The following is a 17,729-nucleotide window of genomic DNA, read 5'->3' on the forward strand; positions in this document are numbered from 1 at the left end:
TTTCTCCATGGTGATTGTTGCTCGGATATGGAACTATCTAGTCATCCTTGAGATTTTGTCGCCGTTTAGTGGCATGTGTCCGGGAGCAATCTGTCCGAGATCTACTCATAGTCTCGTACAGCTTCATACGCGGTAAGCTTCAACGATCGGACGAATGCATTAAGCATGAATGGACGCGTCGGCCAACCAGACGCCAGCAAGCAATCTGATAACGAGAGAGAAACAGCAACCGCTCTGTAGTGGACCATTGGAGCATCCAGACCTGGAATAGAGGTCTCATAGTTAAGGCTTACATATTATATCAGCTGAAGTTGGCGCTCTACATCCGTAAATCGGGGTTTGTTGTGAGCAATCTTCGCCTGTGGTTGGTCTGGCTGGAGTTACATGTCAGGAATACGTAGAAACTGAAAATAACTGGACGCGACGCGGGAATTCGCGCCATTATTGGCTGAAACTGGCAGGGTGGCTCCTGCCTTATTGGAAAAAGTGACGTGAGGAAGGTACGCCAAGTCACGTGAGACGTGACTTAGTGCGGCGCGCTAACGTGACGCTCTTCTCGCGGAATGCAAGTATTTCTTCGAGCTACATTCCATCTTGCTCATTCTTTCTCTCTCAACACCCATCCATCTCTCTCAGCTTTATACAGGACTCCAGTTTATGTTCTCGCGCTCAATTATCTCTGTTTTACTTTATTGCATCTTCTATTAATTCCTAATGGCCACCCAACTTACTCCCTCCAAACAGGTACGACATCTCCGTCACGTCACTGTTCTGCAGCTTCACGCGTCAGCTGCTCGTTGCGAACCAATTGCTAACTTTCATCCTTCTTCTAGGCTGCTGCCTCTCTAGAGCAATTCAAGATGGAATCACCAGTTAAGAAGCTGAGCTTCGAGTCTGGAAAAGAGAACTCCCCCGCCGTCGTTGACGCGTCCGCCACCACATTGGTCAAGCCCGCAGAGAAGCCTACAGTGCAAGCAACCCCCAAGGTTGCTCCTAGTATCAAGGAGATGGAAGCAAATGAGCCTCTTCTTCAGGAGAACCCTCACCGATTTGTTCTTTTCCCAATCAAATATCATGAGGTGAGTGTCCGCGTCGACGCGTCTCGCGTAAAGTGGTTTGTCGCGTTAAGTGGGATCACGTCAACTAACCTCATATTCTCTGTAACAGATCTGGCAAATGTACAAGAAGGCCGAAGCATCCTTCTGGACCGCCGAGGAGATCGATCTCTCGAAAGATTTGCATGACTGGAACAACCGCCTCAACGACGATGAACGTTACTTTATCTCGCATGTCCTCGCCTTCTTTGCTGCCTCCGATGGCATTGTCAACGAGAACTTGGTTGAACGTTTCAGTGGTGAAGTCCAGATTCCTGAAGCTCGATGCTTCTATGGTTTCCAGATCATGATGGAAAACATTCACTCCGAGACATACTCTCTCCTCATTGACACCTACATCAACGAACCCAAGCAACGTACCTATCTATTCGATGCTATTGACAACAGTAAGTTTGTTCTCGCAATCACAAAATGAAACACTTGTCTAATTGAAATAGTTCCCTGCATTCGCAAGAAGGCTGACTGGGCTTTGCGCTGGATCTCGGACAAGGAGTCTACCTTTGCTCAACGCCTTGTCGCATTCGCTGCCGTTGAAGGTATCTTCTTCTCTGGCTCCTTTGCCTCTATCTTCTGGTTGAAGAAGCGCGGTTTGATGCCTGGTTTGACCTTCTCCAACGAACTCATCTCTCGTGACGAGGGTCTTCATACCGACTTTGCCTGCATGCTCTTCTCCCACCTCAACACCCGTCCCAACCCCAAGGTTATTGAAGACATTATTGTCGACGCTGTTGCCATTGAACAAGAGTTCTTGACAGATGCTCTTCCCTGCGCCCTGCTCGGAATGAACTCTAAGTTGATGTGTCAGTATATTGAGTTCGTTGCCGATCGTCTTTTGGTCGCTCTTGGCAACAAGAAGTACTACAATGCTACCAACCCCTTCGACTTCATGGAGAACATCTCTCTTGCCGGCAAGACCAACTTCTTCGAGAAGCGTGTTGGCGACTACCAGAAGGCTGGTGTCATGAACAGCACCAAGAAGGACAAGGAAGCCACCACCGAGAAGAAAGATGAAAATGCCGGCGGTCTCAGCTTCGACGAAGACTTCTAGTCGCATTTTCCCTTGTTTCTCTTTCTTTCCTTGCATCACATGTAAAGTGCTATATGAATATCGGTCGACTTGTTTTTCTGGGCGTTCACTTCACTCTTGACACACCTCTTTGCTCTTTTCCCCCTCTTCTCTTCCTTCTTCACGTTATACCAGGATGAATTACATGGCTCGGGCGGCGTTGTGGGTTTATTATGTCTTGTATTTATTTCTATACTTGGTGGTTCGTGTCTTTCTTCGACTTCACGCAATTGTAATTAGTGCTGAGTTCATATTGTAGACTTGGATAAAAAAAGTATCAGCATTGAAAAGTATATCATCTTGACTTTCAAGTAGATTACTGACATTAGTGTACCTCAGTAGTCGCGTGTTAAACCGTGTCATTATGTACTTGACCTTGGAAATTTGCCAATCCCCGCTGAAGACAAGTAAGTGTACGATTTGTAGATGTGACTACAACCCGGAAAGCTTCCTCAGGGAGAAATTCACATGAGGGTCGATAAGTATCTATTTTGCAGATCCTCGATCTAACAAGCTATATACAAACAAGATCAACACCATCAACACTCGTATATACCTCCGCCTCATGCATTTCAAGAGCTACTCAAAAAGTAGCCGCAACTCCTCAATCCGACTCTTCTTCCTATCATCCTCCGTCCCATCCCCACTGACCCTGAGTCCCAACGAACCCGCAATATTCATTTTCTTTTCTTGCACACGCAGCATACGCACTTCGATAGAGTCCTTGACTACGAACCTCGTCACGGAGACTTCGCGTAATTGGCCCATACGATGCACGCGGTCGATAGCTTGAGCTTCGACAGCAAAACTCCACCACGGATCCATCATGAATACGTTGTTGGCGGCTGTGAGGTTGAGTCCCACGCCGCCGGCTCGGAGACTGATGAGGAGGACGTTGGGGGATGGTTGGGGGGTTTGGCTGTGGGTTGCTGCTGCCTCGCCCCTAACAGGTGCGTCTTCGTCTAATTCGAGTTCTTCTTCGTATATTTCGGTGCGATTGAATTGACGGAGTACTTCTGCGCGTGCCTTTTGGGGCATTGAGCCGTCTAACCGCAAAAAGGTTATGCCAGCTTTTGTGAGTTGGGGGCCAATCAGGTCCAGGAATGATGTGAATTGGGAGAAGACGACGGATTTGGAGTTTGGAGGTAGTCTCATGAGATGCGTGATGAGGGCGTGAATCTTTGCGGACGTATGAGCTGAAGGAGATAATGGGTACACACGTCTCAGGGATATTCTCGGCATTGGCTGTGATGACGTTGGTAGTGTTGAAGTTTCGATATCATCTAATGTACCACTAGCTGGTTGGTAGCGGATGACTTCAAATATATCATGTCGTGTCACTGGAGCGCGACATGAAAAGCACCGCGGAAGTTCACCTTTATCAGTCTGATGTCGGATGTAAAGCTCAAGGCACTTCTTGCAGGCACTATGCCAGCATCCTGTGACTGCGGGCTCGACCAAAGGCTCTTCAGAACAAATAGGACATTCGGCACTGACATCGCTTTGGATCTGCCGGAGAGCATGTGTTGTGAAGCGCACCATGGTATCTTGCGGCTGAGCTGTGTTCGATGATTCTGTAGACTTCTGGAATCGATTAATGAGCTCTTGCAGGTCCATGTCGTCCTGAAATTCGTTCACCGCATCAGCAGCTAATGCTGCATCCTCTTCATCGGCAACAATAGCTTTGTTGCGGGTCAAGATTGGATGACAGCATGTTTGACGAAGCCGTAAGATCTGAGCAAAGATAGTCGAGTAAGACTTTAGTAGCGTTCCGGCTTCCACATTATCATTGAAGGCTCTTTTCGCGCGCCAATAAACAAGATCATAAATTGCCCGTTCTTCCTCGGAGAGTTCAACCTCCTCAATTGTGACTGTTCGTGGAGGAAGAGGAACTAATGCTTCACCCTCCGGAGTTTGCATCGTCTTCGTTCTCCGTAGGACAAGAGGTTCGAGAACAGTCTGGACAACATTCAATGCGCGAACATAGTCTTTAGACTCAAATGGAACGGTAATGAAGGTCTTCCAGAACGAGAAATTACTCCATGGTTCGACTTTCAAGAAGCGTACGAGACTGAAGAGATCTTCCAGTCGATTCACGATTGGTGTGCCGGTCAGAACCCATCGATGAATAGCATTAAGCTCATAACATGCTCGCGCAGATTTAGACAGTCGATTTTTGATGAGATGTGCTTCATCAAGAATGATCCGAAAGAACTCGACGGAGAAAAGGCCGATGTGGGCAGCTGGATTGTGTTGAGCTTGTGTCACAAAGCTACGGTATTCTGATAAAACCACACCATAGCTCGTAACAATCACATTTGGTGCATTTACACCATTTGCTCTGGCGCAGAGAGTTTTCAAGTTCGTCGTTCTATCTGATCCGTAGTATATAAGAGTCTTCATCGTCCCGGGGGCTGATGCTTTTTGGGCTTCGCTCTCCCATTGCGCGAGTAGTGACGTCGGTGCCACAACCAGAGTGGTATACGGTGCTGGTACAATACCGCTAGCAGAAGATTGTCTAGGCAGTTCATTTGTAGAAGTGGGAGCAGTTGGCGTTTCTCTATTTGTATGGACCAAGCTCATCATTTCAATCGTCTTGCCCAGACCCATTTCGTCCGCCAAAATCCCACCCAAACAGTGCTGTTCCTGAACAGGAAAATCTAGACTCAGTTCGCCAGAGTATGGATTCACATAGAAAGCATCTTGCCGCTCAACACATGGCAAAACTTTATCATCCGCATCCTTCACAGGCCACTTGTACTCCTCCCAAAGAGGATGCATTGAAGACTTGTTGGTGGATTTGGTATCTCTTTCTTTGGCGAGCATCCATTGCAGGGCTTGTTTCTGATATTTGCGGAGATTTAAAGCAAACGTCTCCGCCGGTTGGGCTTCGGGTGTATTAAAATCAAAGGATTGAGCTTTCTGGTACAAAGTGTCGAGATGGTCTTCCTCTAGCTCGGCCGTCTCCTCATCAGGAGAATCTTCTAGGTCCGTCGCCTCCCTGGGTTTATCTTTATTCTTATCGTACTGCTCGGCCATTTCAGCAGCACGAAGCAAGCCCTCTTTTTTATGCTTGGCGGTGGTTTCGTTGGTTGAGATGGGTAAGAGACCAATTTCATCAAACAGACGGACAAGTGCAATCTGACGAATTCGTAAATCTCGCTCTTCTGTACTCTCCTTTTGTTCAAACAGATGAACTGTCCTGTTGTCGTCTATGTTCTGAATGCTTTTGAAAAAGGCATTACGTTTTAAATAACAGCGCAATTGTAGATATATCGTGTCATTCACTCTCATGTAATCAGGCGCAAACACACAAGATCCTTCAAAGTCGCAAATCCCCTGATCAATGAGTGTCGAAACCCATTCCGCCGTCTCTTGGGGTAGCCGTCCTATCTCTTCTCCTCTCATATTCGTAAAGCGAGTAATAACATCCGCCTTCTGATTTGGTATGAGCCTCCCTTTTTTACCTATCTTGGTCGTACGTATTTTCGTTCTTTCAATCTTGACTTTGTCTTCGTGTCGAATCACATTCAACCCACTTTTTGTAGCCCATGCTGCTACGCCAAAGGCTCCGATGTATCGGTGTGAGGGCATGTATTGGAGGACCTCTGCGCCTTCAGGTGGTGTCCATTCGGATAGATAATTTTGAGCTGGGGTCTTTTCGATCTGACTGGTTGTCTCGGGTTGCGTCTCGACAGGGACGGGCAAGGTTCTCTGCGGTCGTTCGGGGAGCAGTGCAGTAGGTCTGACGGTCATAGCTTCATAAGATCCATCTAAGAATATATTGATAGCTCTTTCCAAATTCCCCCCAGCAGCTTGTCGGATCTTTGCTATGGTAGTCTCTGGGACATCTTGACCCACGATACTCATGAGTTGAGCGTCGAATTCATTGTCATCTTGGTGCACGGCAGTTGCTTCAGTGGGTTGTTTGTCAATAATATCGTTTTCTCCGTCATTTACATAGTCGGCCTGCGACGAAGTGTCCTGCTGGGACATATCTAGTGCATGTGAAGCTCCATTCTCATCTTCGACAAAAAAACGGCGTTTCTTCGCGGGACGCTCGTTTGGATGGTCGTGGTCATTATGAGAGATTGCCATATCACTCATGATGGCATCGATGCCTCTCGCATACGTTTCAGCTAGAAGGGGGTATGTACAAAACGAAAATCAATTTGACCTGGTTGGGAAGACGCGCCCCGGCGCGACAAATTAAAGACGGAAAGAACGCGAGTACCGTAAGCGCCGATCCCGTCAACGTCATTCGTTCGTTGCCGAAAAAGTTTCAACGTCTTATAATTATATTATTTAATATTTACCAACAATGGATAACATCAGATAATGCCAGCAACAGGATACCAACAATACAATTGAGAAAGATTGAGCTTGACGTAACCTATCAAGCCTCGAAATGACAACGAACTAGCGACAGACCTACAGCTACTTCATCCCCAAACCTACCTTGGCTCAGATAAGCTGCAACCATGTCAGCTACAAAATCAACTCTACGCACTCGAGCTTTCAAAGCTTCGAGACAAATCCGCTCCCAAAGACGCAACATCTCCAGATCATCCCAATGGCAAGCCCCCGTGACCGGCGCAGCAGATGCCGAGTCACAATCAGCTCGAGCATATTGCACGAATCTTGTATCGTATGCTCTCTCTCTCTCCACCCATTGCATTTTAAGATGAAATATTAATCAATTGATGCAGAACCTACGACCGTCCTTCCCACATCCTCAGCGCATTCATCCCCCGCCAAGCCCAAACATTCTACCTTGCTCTCCGCGCGCTGAACGTATCACTCTCCATGATCCCCGACACCACCTCCAGCCACACGATAGGGTTAATGCGCCTACAATTCTGGCGTGATACTATCACGAAGACATTATCCGGCTCACCACCCAAAGAACCCGTGGCCATTCTCCTAGCAAACGCAATCGAGGACCTCAGCACCCGAACAGATGGCCGCGCCCGGCTCAGCAAAGGCTGGTTTCTGCGCATGATCAACGCGCGCGAACAAACCCTCACAAACACACCCTTCCCAGACCTCGCCGCTCTAGAATCCTATGCTGAAAACACATATTCGACACTCCTCTATCTGACTCTATCGTCCCTGCCCCTGACCTCCGTGACAGTCGACCATGTAGCATCCCACATCGGCAAAGCAGCCGGTATATCCGCCGTCCTCCGCGGTTTGCCACTGGTCGCATTCCCCGGCCCAGCAAAGCATCACACCAACCAATCCGCTCTTTTAAGCTCCGGTGGTGCAGCAGAATCAAAACACGGTGCAATAACCCTCCCGCTAGATATAATGTCCCAATCAGGCGTCATAGAAGAAGAAGTCTTCCGCAAGGGGGCAGAAGCAGCGGGGCTCAAAGATGCGGTCTTTGCGGTTGCGACGAGAGCGTCTGACCATTTGATTACAGCACGGCAGATGCTTAAGAATTTGAGGGCGGGTGAGGATGTGGGTCATGAGTTTGAGCATGAGGGTGATGAGGGTCACGAGTATACCACTACTACGACGGAGAAAGAGCAGGGCGTATCGCCGTATGAGAAACAATTAGCCGAAGTCGAGAGGGGATTCGGTGTGTTTATGCCTGCAGTATCGACACAGATGTGGCTCGACAAGTTGCAGTCGTACGATTTTGATATTTTTAATCCGAAGTTGCTGCGGAGTGATTGGACGATGCCGTGGAGGGCCTATTATGCGCATAGTAAGAAGACGTTCTGATTGGGTATAAAAATTGCATTGGATGTGAGCGATGTGGTGGATCATGATATGTACAATAGCAGATAGAATATAAACAAAGAAACACTTTAAACCTCATATGCACAGTGGGATCCTATCTATTCCGTCTCTCACGTTTTCGTTCCTGTCGATGTCTCCTTGAGCTGGAAAATAGTCTTCTCTGGGCGAGTTTCAGGAAGTATCGGCCGATCATATCGCGCCTTTTACCATTAGCATGAGGGTTACAGAAAGGTTTAAAATAGTTTCATAACTCACATGAGCAATAGCGTGACGACAAAAACGAATGGAACGGCGATTATCCAGAAATAACTGCAAGTCGAGTTAGCTGTTGAAAGTAATACGTAGCAAAAGGCTTGACTTACGCATCACTGTGGTCCCTGACACCTGCGAAGAATGCAAAGTTCATTCCAAAGTATCCCTATATCTCGTCAGCATTGTGAGGCTTCCCCCCCCCCCCTTTTTTTTGGTTTCGGGTAGTTCGACATACTGTCAAAAAGGTCAATGGCAGGAACAACGTCGTTATTAAACTAAGCTGTTTCATGCTCTCATTTTGATAGGCACCTAGGATAACAGAATCAGCAACTATCGATTGTAAACTGTCAGGATCAATCGACGTACCGATAGTGTTGAAAATAAGATCAATCATGTTATCTGCAGACCGTCGCATTTGATCGTATCCCTCTGTAATGGTTATGCAGTGATCCAGCACATCACCCAGGTACGTATGACACATGGCGCTGATAGTGACAGTCGAGGCATATGTGCTCCTCAGATTCGGGGTCCCTGTTCCTATAAAAGGGACGCTTACGGAACTTCCGTCTATTGTTATATTCGTGTTGGGCTTGCTCAATTGCCCGGTGTTGATACTCCCAACACCCTGGGCTTGAACGGGTTGCGAGCAGTGATCTCGGAGTGCGTTTATGACTGCCACCATTGGCTGCATGGCGTTGCGCAGCACGGATATTTCAGAGGTGAGGATGTACAATAGTTTTGACTGGTCGATGTTGGGGTCGGTCAATACGGCAACTTCGAGATCTCCGATTGCATCCTGATAGGCGAGCGTAACGGGTATCGCAAGATCAATGATGGCGTCTAGAATAGCCTGTACAAGCATGCTCGCATCGCATGACTGACGTAGTATAGTCTCTGGGGAGTTCAGTCGTTTAACAATCGGGGCTTCAATATCGCTCGCGCTCGCATCAAAGAAAGACAAAGCAGTATTGTCAGAATTCAAAAAGATTGAGACTTGTTCCAAGGTCACACGCAAACCCTGACTGGCAAGCACTGCATGGCGTTCCATGAATTTTATTCTCTCCTCGTTAGGCCCACCCCTATACCGCTGCAATGAGCGAGGCATGGGTGATTTGCTTATGATTTCTCCGTTGCCCAAACCTGCTCGCAAACTTCCACCATTAAACTTCTGCTCCTGTCCTGCGAACTTGGCCTTCTTCCTGTCTCGTTTCTTTCGACCGCTATCCGGAAAGAGTAAATCCTTCATAGCAGCCTTGATGACATTCCATTTCCGCCCCCGTACAGCCCCCGGTAGATTACTATCCTCCGATTCCGAATCACTGTCATTATCAGAAGGCTTGTGAATACCATCGTCAGAGTCGTTATTATTCTCACGATGACGCAGTTTCTCAAGTCGCTGCAATGACATGACAATATACGCATGATTCGAGTACCAATCCACTTTCGTTCTGTTGTTTGGATGCATAAGATCCTCAATTGCCAATCTATGCAGATTCTTGTATCTGCCCAAGATGCGAATGACATCCCAACTCAACCCATTGACGTTGATCCATCGACATTGAACCCAGGGTTCCCGCTCGCGAGCCAGAAACTGTTCAAGCGAAGTATTGTCTAGCACATAATGCCGCATATCCTCTTGTGAAAAGTCGACAACAGTGATCTCGCAAATGCGATGAAGCTCAACAGTTAACGACGTCCATTCTGATTCAGGTAGCGGTGAAGCCCTATTAGGATCGATCCCCGGCTCCTTCCCGGCCTCCGAGTGTGGCTCGGGACTGGAGCCTTCGCGGTAGTATGAACGTAAGGTATTAGTACGCTTTGAGCGTTGCCGAATCGTGGAGGCAGAGTCGACGTGGGTGGGTGCTGAGAATGCGCTCAGGGAGACAGGGTCTTCGATGGGGATGGGTGAGGGTGAGGGTTGGCCGAGCGGGGATTGGGCTTCAACGTCGATGCGGTCGGATGTTAAGTCGCTTGAGAGTCCTGCCAGGCCATGTTCAGATCCATAGTCGTGAGAGTCGACCGCCATGATGGTGTGTGTCTGTCATTCGTGGGGATGATTAGAGTTGTAGCGTCAACCTCGATTCATAGCAACGAAGATGCCAGCAATTCAGCCAGACGGGAGTTGCATTTGTGTTTCTGCTGGATGGCCAAGCATTATTAATATTTGACGCAAAGGTAGTACGTTGTGACGATGTGGTGGTGGTCAATGGGTCAGGGGCTTGATTCAGCTGTGGTGATCATTGATAAGGCTTCTATCGACTAGATAGGTCCTGCTTGGATGCGCCCCTACGTCATGGAACACTCCCGCCCCCACACTCCACCACGAAACACCCAAGGCTTAACTTTACTTCTGTCTACGAGTACAGACAGTATCAACGTCCATGGATCTGTATAGTATCACATTTCTGAAATATTGATATAATTCACGCCGCCTCTCAACCTCCAGTTGACAAATGAAACACCTGGCCTAACCGTACACTCATCTCAACACCGACCAATGCATCCTGAACAAAGATAAAGATAATGACGCAAGGAAAGAAGAGGAAGACGTGGACTGTACATACATGACGAGACATGGCAGACATTATTATATAAGAAAAAAAGGGAAGAGGCGGAAATATACAGGTACTATATACAAAGTGAATGGAAGATAATATAACGGAGGTAAGAACCCTCAAAATCACGCACGCGCAGTCGGACGGTGCTTAAACGGGTATTTCGAGAATGGGAATGCGTTCTGCTTCGAAGCGTTCGGATAATGCTGGCGGCCGTAATCATTCCAGTCTTCCATGAGCAACGCTCGCTGTGGCTCACCTGCAGGTTTCGGCGCAGCCGTTCGTTGGCGGGTCGAACCTTTGGATTTTGCCAGGGTCGCCGATTTCTCCTTGATGATGTCGCGCAGTTCCTTGTCATCTTTGGCGATTTGGGCTTGAATAAAGGCAATATCATTGGAACTCGTAAGAGCTGACATGACTGATTTTCTAGGCGTATAAGAATATTGATCGGGTGAAGGGGGTAGAATCGGTGTGATTGAAGGATCAAGGTATGCACTTTCTCCCTTTTCTATGAGTTGATGGATATCAAGACTCTCTCCGTGCGGAATCTTGGTCGGATGGGATGGAGTCACGCAGTCCATGTTGACTTCTTTTCGAAGAACATGATCGATATCGACTGCCGAGAAAAACGCACATGATTGCGGAAGATCGTCAATGCCAACTTGCTGTGAGAACATGGCACGGGTCCAGACGTTGGCAATTTGTAGAGCCATCGCAGAACGGTATTTGTCCTCTTCCTTGACTAGATACCGGATTTCATCATGAACGGTAATCGCCAATCGAGCATCGATGTTGAAGCGTCGAATGAGAAAGTCCATGGCGGTAATTAAAAGATGCAAATAATCAACACCCGAAGACTGAATAGCCCAGTTGATGCGCGACGTCATAAAACTACCCTTGTTGATAAACCGACGCATGAGAGCCTCAGTAATGCCGGCCCCCAATGCTGGAGTGCGCGGCCGTTCCTGCTCAGCAAACTCTTCCAACTTGTTGAAAACAAACGATTCGGTGCCTCCTCGCCAGAAAGGCCCATCATTCAAGATCTTGCGTGTTGTACGAGTGCCCTTAGTCTCCTTGTACAGCTTGGAAGCAATCTGACTAGTCTCCTTTTCCGTGAGTGTAGGATTAAATTGACGGAGTAAGGTAGAAGCGAACTTCAACCCAGCACCGTATATGCGCCCGTAGTTGAAGACTTTCGCATCATTCCTAGAAATTCCAAGGATAGACGCAGTTCGTGAGTGCAGATCGGTTCCAGCTGCTTTGGAACCTTCCAGGGTCATGAAACCAATAGCATTGCCTCCATGGAGCTGAAATTGTGCATCACCGACCAGACTGGCGATCCACAGCTCCTGAGAGTCAACATCGGCGCCAACAAATACATAACCTGGCGGAGCCTTAATCATTGCCTTCAATTCAGAACCAACGCGGTTACCCTTGGCGTTACTGGCAGTGAGCCATGTGTTTTCCACAGCACGACGAGTGATGGTACCCATCGGGATGATCTGAGGGAGAATGAATCCAAGTTGTTTCTTGGCTTCCTTTTGGCCATTCAAATCATCTTCATAAACAACCAACTGGCTCATAATCCGATCGCGAGCGCTGATCCAATAAGAGCACGACGCATTCATTTCCAATGCCTCCTTGGCAAGGGCAAATTTAGAAGACAGCGTACCTCGCTCGAAATACGTAAGATAGCCTTTGGCAAGGGGATTGATGCACCGAGCCTGCGGTCCATCCTTATGCGGCAGCTTATAATAAACGTGTTTCGTGTCGTCTCGAAGTTCTAGATTAGTTTCTTCATTCATATCGCATCGAGTAACTGGCTGGTTTTGATAGTTAATGGCCTCTTTCTCAGGGACTTTGAATGTCCAACCAAATTTATCGGACCATATTAGTGGGTGACCATCCCAGGACAGCTTCAACAGAATTGGTGCAATTCGAGTTCTAACGGTAAGGTTGATGTCGGCGTTGCTGGTAGGGAAAAGATCTTTATACCACTTTGGCATGCCTGGTTTCTTCTGTCTTGCTGCTGGACGGGGTGGGTCCCCTTTCTTTTTGCCCTTGACCATTTTGATTTCTTGACCAGACCAATCCAACTGCCGTAGCCAGGCGTCACTCTCGTACTGTGCAGGGTCAGCCTTGATTTTCAAGGCTTCTTCACAAAGCTCGAGTAAACGTTTTTGCACATCATCAAGACGTTTGTGGTATGTGTTTTCGGCATTTTGAAGATATTGCTCCCAGGTCTCGTTGACGGGTAAGATGACTGATGAGAGATGGCGCAAGGCACCGAAACTGACCGGATGAGGGCAGACCTCGAGAAAATTGGGAAACACTTTCTTATAGACACGGTGGGTGATCGCAACATCAGCAGCACAGTAATCCAAAAGCTCGTCCAATCGATTCAATATCCCGTCCTTGTCCAATTCTCCAAAGTAGTCTCTCTTCGATTTGTCGATTGTCACATCACAATGGAATTTTGCTACATCTCGTAGCGAGTTGACCGAACTTCTTCCGACCCATAACTCCTCTTCTTCTTCGCTAAGCATTTTGCTCTCGAGCATTGCCGACAGTTCAACGGCGTTACTATCATTCGCAACCTTATCTCTCAAATCTCTGTTTTTCTTGTGTCGCATCCAGGTTGGGCGCTGCTGAGAACACATTCCGTTGACCGCCACGTGAAGAGACATGGTATCCACAAAGAAATTGCGCGACTGTTTGATATTGTATTCCTCCTGTACTCGAGCTCGATCGTATCCAATATTGTGTCCAACGATGATTCTCGGCTTAGACATATCACCTAGAGGCACTAGATGGCGATCATTCTCTGATTCACCCAGTAGCCACGGCGATAGCCACGCGTACCAATGGGTAGGGCTCACTGCACAAGCCATGACAGCAAAAGGGCTTTGTTTATACAAAACTTCCGTATCAAAAGTCAAGGCAGATTCGTCCGGCGCATCGACAGGTTCCCAGGAGCCATCACTATTATATTTTGTCCATCCGCTTCGTCGTGCCCATTTTCGCGGCATCTGTGGCGCGTTTATCGTTGCGTAAGATTTGGCGATGCTAAGGTATGGCTCAGATGCATCCATGGCCAGCTTATGGAAATGTTCGTCTAAAGTGTGTCCGACCAGCGGAGGGAAGTCAAATGCGATAGGCTCCGCGGCCTCCTGAGATTTACCGAGAAGTTCATGACGAGACAAGTGGTCTTTCGATAAAGCGACGAGCTTTTCGTCGGGCGGAGTCGGTTTATTCAAGAATATTTGAGAGTGTACATAGTCGCTGAGCTGTTGAACGCCGATCTCGTTGAATCTCGCCGTGGAGGGTACTATCGATATTAGCTAGGAGCGATCGATTGAACGAGCGAGGCTGGAAACATACCAGAAAGCGATTTGATACCCTTTCGCTCATTATGCGCAGCTGTGTGGAGGCAAGAAGTAAAGGCCGGGTTTCTGATATAAAATAGTTGGGATCCGTTTCGGGGTGTTATCACGACTGAAGATCGCGCCACTCCCCTTGGGGGGGCATGCGCAGACCGTCGCAGCATTGAATGATGAGCACACAGAGATCGGAGCTAGCCCATTGTCATATAGTGGTATAATGCGCACCGTGCGCGGTTTTGCGATGAAAGTTCGATTCTTGTTGACAAGGTGGGAGACAGTCTGAACGATATTCGAAGGGGGAAGGGTGACTCCCTGGGATGAATGAAATTAAGATGAATAATGGATGATTTCATTAGTCCCGATTAGGCCGGTGGGTCTGATTTAGCCGTAGACTAGACCGAAAGAGGCTAGATTGGACACAGCTAGCCTACTAGGTGCATGTTCGCCTGAGGAAGACAATCGATAATGGTCCGATAAGATCCTCTCTCCATCGTACTCCTCTTCGTTATTGTCGTGGTTTGGCTCTTTCTTCTTCTGTTGCTTCATTTTTGGTGTTGTTTATTCCTTTAACTCTCTTGCTCTCCTGGAAATCCTCATCCTCAAATCGAGTACCCCATATCTCCCCGCTTTTTGGCCTTGTTGGCTGCCGCCACTTCAACTAGCAATTTAATTACCACCTTCAAACCAGCCTGGGTGGTCACAACTGGGTACAGGGTCAAGGATCTGGTCACAAAAAAATTTTTCAACAAAAATGTCGCGAAGGTCAGCGTCGGCTGTAATTGATCTGACATCAAGTTCAAGATCAAACCGTCACGATCCGAATTCCCAACAAGGGCCAGCATATCCTCCCAACAGCAACGCCAACACCACCAACGAACCACGAGGCACAAAACGAAGGAGATTAGATGGCAACGACACACCAGGTTCCATATATACACCACATCCAACAGAGGCACCCTCATCTAACGACCCGCTACAACCAAGCTCACATAGCGAGGAGGATCATATCGAATCGGTTGACCTCACGGAAGTCAATGATGATTCTGCGCTGGCCAAGACTCTCGCCAAACAGCGAGAAGACGCCATCAAAGCTCAGGCTGCCACAGAAAATAAAGATGGACGTACAACGTTGCTGGCATTCAAATGTGCAATCTGCATGGATACGCCTACGGACGCCACCACTACAGTGTGCGGTATGTTTGATTCTATCTAGTTTTGTTGGATGAATATACTAATGACGATGATGCTGCAGGCCACATGTTTTGTCACAAATGCATTATAGATTCTCTACGTTACGAGGAAGAACGATCAGAAGCTACAACGGGCAAGTCCAATCGAGGGAAATGTCCTGCATGCCGCAAGCTCCTTACAAGAAAAGATACACCGGGTCAAAGACGGGACCTCGTCCCGCTACAGTTCAAGTTGAAAACGCCTTCGTGAAGGAGATGTCATGACGCATCAGCCATGCGCAAGGACCTGGAAATTGAGGACAAGCCCAGACTCCGAACTTGTAATCACGCCGATAGTAGACCAGCATACTGCCCGTACCTCACGACTTTGTTCTGCATAGACAGCCCGGCATTGTCCTCTTCTCAGCGCTTCTCAATCACTGTTTTCATCGCATTTTGATACCCAGCTGGCGTTGCATTGTACCCTGTATTTGCAGGACTTGGATAATGAAATAATGCATAATGATCATACCTGCATAAAACTACCAGCTACTCTTACAATACACGAAATTTATTGTAATTATCGTTTTCACGAGACTATCGTTCCTTAAAACCTCCTTCCAAAGTATTCCGTCTACTAACACCACCACCCAACTTCCCCCGAACCATTGCATCCCCCTTCTTCCCCAACACTACCTCCAACGCCTGAACAAGAGCAGTAGAATCATATCGCATTCCCAAGACGGCCCCATCATTCGAAAATACCTTCCGCCCATATAATCGCAGCGTCTCGATACCCATAGCAGAAAGCCGTTCGCGATCTACTGTTGGTGTTCCTGGACCCTCCAGGTGCAGAATGTGCGTGACGTATGATGTGTATGGAAGCGGTTTCTTGCCTTCTAGTGATGAGGATGATGGCTCAATAATGCTTGGCAGAGTTGATTCCGGTGTAATGAGTAGATTCGTAGCGATAGATGAACTAGGCAGACTGCTCATGACTGCATCCATACTCCGAGGCCTACCGCCGTCTCGTCCTATATTCGCAACAGCTCCTCCTCTCCCGCGACTTTCCTCTCCAGCTTTGACAATAGCTTCCACAAAATCCACCGCCGTAAACGGCTTTGTCGCTGGTCCCGTTTCTCGATCCAGCGAACCATTCAGAATTAGAATCTTGTGGCGCGCTGGACTCATGGCAATTGCTTTTCCGACCCCTCTCAAAATAAGTGATGGTATAATAGATGTATATAACGAACCAATGCTGTATATGATCGCTTGGCTGTCATTTATGGCCTCCAGTACTCGCGGATTAGCCGGTGGTCGAATCTCCTGGCCATACGGGTTGATGTACCAGATACGCGAAATACGAGAAGGGAGTTCCTCCGTATCGGCTTTATTGAATGTGATATTCTTATGTCGCAGGCTAGGTAATGAGCCAGGTATATGATCGTCTTGATATGAAGTCGCATCGTCCATGTCAAGGTAATCAGAATCGTTGGCGTCTCCGTCCGCTAAGAGCAGGCTAGCCCTTCTCCTACTTAGTTTAGGTGATCCGGGGGCATTGCTTGGGTGTGAAATGCTGTTTTGCCCGACAATTACAGATCCATCTTCAAGAGATGCGGAGATGTGGTGTGAAAAGTTGGAGTTGATGGCGGGAATAACGCGGACCAGGTCCGATGAAACTCCGCCTATACTACCCAAAAGATGAATGGCGCTCTCGAAGCTACCAGTGAAAAGGCGCGCACCTGTCAGGAAGAGGTTTCCGACACTTGCAGAACTAAAGTCGAAAGTAGAAGTAGGTGGACGTGCTCTTTTCAGAATCTCAAGATTGAGGTAATTGAAAAACGATCGAATCAGCTCCTTCTTAGCCGGTGTAATGGCTGACCATAAGGGTGAAGTACCATCCACAATGGACTGCCAATTTTCTCTAGCTGCAGTGGCATCGGCATCCAGCCTATGGTTGAAAAGAGCTTTTACTGCAGCTCGTTCTGAGTCCGGTGCTGAATCCGGTATCAGCCGTACCAATCTACCTGGAGTCCTGTCAGTGACATAACTTCGAATCTCTTTTTTCCATGATCACTCACTTCTAACATCTCCAATTCCGGGACCGCCAAAAATTCGTATCAATTCTGATGTTGAGCCGCCGTTGTCGGATATGGGGATAACATAGTTGAGAAGACACTGTTTATTGGCCCTCACTGTATTGAAAGCGTCTACCAGGCTGTTGGCTGCACTTCCACCGGAAAATACGACAATACCACGGTTTAATGCTGAGTCTTCTGTATTTGGGTCTGCTGTCATGTTGAATAGTTAACTGGGTTATCAGGTCGGATAATTTTTAGATGTGAGTCAGTCTTCTCGCATGACCATCTCTTAGGCATGTATCTTTGTGACTCAAATTACATGAGAACGCCCTCTAATATCTTTCATCAACGAATTTGAAT

At 47.8% G+C, this 17,729-nt stretch overlaps 7 protein-coding genes across 7 annotated transcripts; 3 read left to right on the plus strand and 4 right to left on the minus strand.

Annotated features, from left to right (window-relative positions):
* Positions 1-714: 714 nt before the first annotated feature.
* EYB26_005959 (uncharacterized protein) lies at positions 715-2,163 on the plus strand (the record flags this gene model as incomplete). The annotated part of the gene is made up of 4 exons (XM_054265236.1): positions 715-744; positions 834-1,079; positions 1,168-1,501; positions 1,553-2,163. The coding sequence occupies 4 exons, from the start codon at positions 715-717 to the stop codon at positions 2,161-2,163; spliced, it is 1,221 nt and encodes a 406-aa protein (XP_054121211.1).
* A 597-nt stretch (positions 2,164-2,760) lies between these two features.
* EYB26_005960 (uncharacterized protein) lies at positions 2,761-6,288 on the minus strand (the record flags this gene model as incomplete). Its single annotated transcript, XM_054265237.1, has 1 exon — positions 2,761-6,051. One exon carries the CDS (start codon positions 6,049-6,051, stop codon positions 2,761-2,763), a length of 3,291 nt encoding a protein of 1,096 aa, XP_054121212.1.
* Positions 6,289-6,662: 374 nt separating this feature from the next.
* EYB26_005961 (uncharacterized protein) lies at positions 6,663-7,911 on the plus strand (the record flags this gene model as incomplete). The annotated part of the gene is made up of 2 exons (XM_054265238.1): positions 6,663-6,829; positions 6,891-7,911. 2 exons carry the CDS (start codon positions 6,663-6,665, stop codon positions 7,909-7,911), a joined length of 1,188 nt encoding a protein of 395 aa, XP_054121213.1.
* A 112-nt stretch (positions 7,912-8,023) lies between these two features.
* On the minus strand, positions 8,024-10,207 carry EYB26_005962 (uncharacterized protein; the record flags this gene model as incomplete). Its single annotated transcript, XM_054265239.1, has 5 exons — positions 8,024-8,129; positions 8,185-8,238; positions 8,292-8,347; positions 8,417-8,490; positions 8,548-10,207. The coding sequence occupies 5 exons, from the start codon at positions 10,205-10,207 to the stop codon at positions 8,024-8,026; spliced, it is 1,950 nt and encodes a 649-aa protein (XP_054121214.1).
* A 654-nt stretch (positions 10,208-10,861) lies between these two features.
* Positions 10,862-14,283, minus strand: EYB26_005963 (uncharacterized protein; the record flags this gene model as incomplete). The annotated part of the gene is made up of 2 exons (XM_054265240.1): positions 10,862-14,064; positions 14,118-14,283. 2 exons carry the CDS (start codon positions 14,281-14,283, stop codon positions 10,862-10,864), a joined length of 3,369 nt encoding a protein of 1,122 aa, XP_054121215.1.
* Positions 14,284-14,870: 587 nt separating this feature from the next.
* On the plus strand, positions 14,871-15,559 carry EYB26_005964 (uncharacterized protein; the record flags this gene model as incomplete). The annotated part of the gene is made up of 2 exons (XM_054265241.1): positions 14,871-15,312; positions 15,372-15,559. 2 exons carry the CDS (start codon positions 14,871-14,873, stop codon positions 15,557-15,559), a joined length of 630 nt encoding a protein of 209 aa, XP_054121216.1.
* A 326-nt stretch (positions 15,560-15,885) lies between these two features.
* Positions 15,886-17,586, minus strand: EYB26_005965 (uncharacterized protein; the record flags this gene model as incomplete). Its single annotated transcript, XM_054265242.1, has 2 exons — positions 15,886-17,315; positions 17,370-17,586. The coding sequence occupies 2 exons, from the start codon at positions 17,584-17,586 to the stop codon at positions 15,886-15,888; spliced, it is 1,647 nt and encodes a 548-aa protein (XP_054121217.1).
* Positions 17,587-17,729: the final 143 nt, after the last annotated feature.

This window comes from Talaromyces marneffei, chromosome 4 (genome assembly GCF_009556855.1).
Source record: "Talaromyces marneffei chromosome 4, complete sequence".
Taxonomy (NCBI): domain Eukaryota; kingdom Fungi; phylum Ascomycota; class Eurotiomycetes; order Eurotiales; family Trichocomaceae; genus Talaromyces; species Talaromyces marneffei.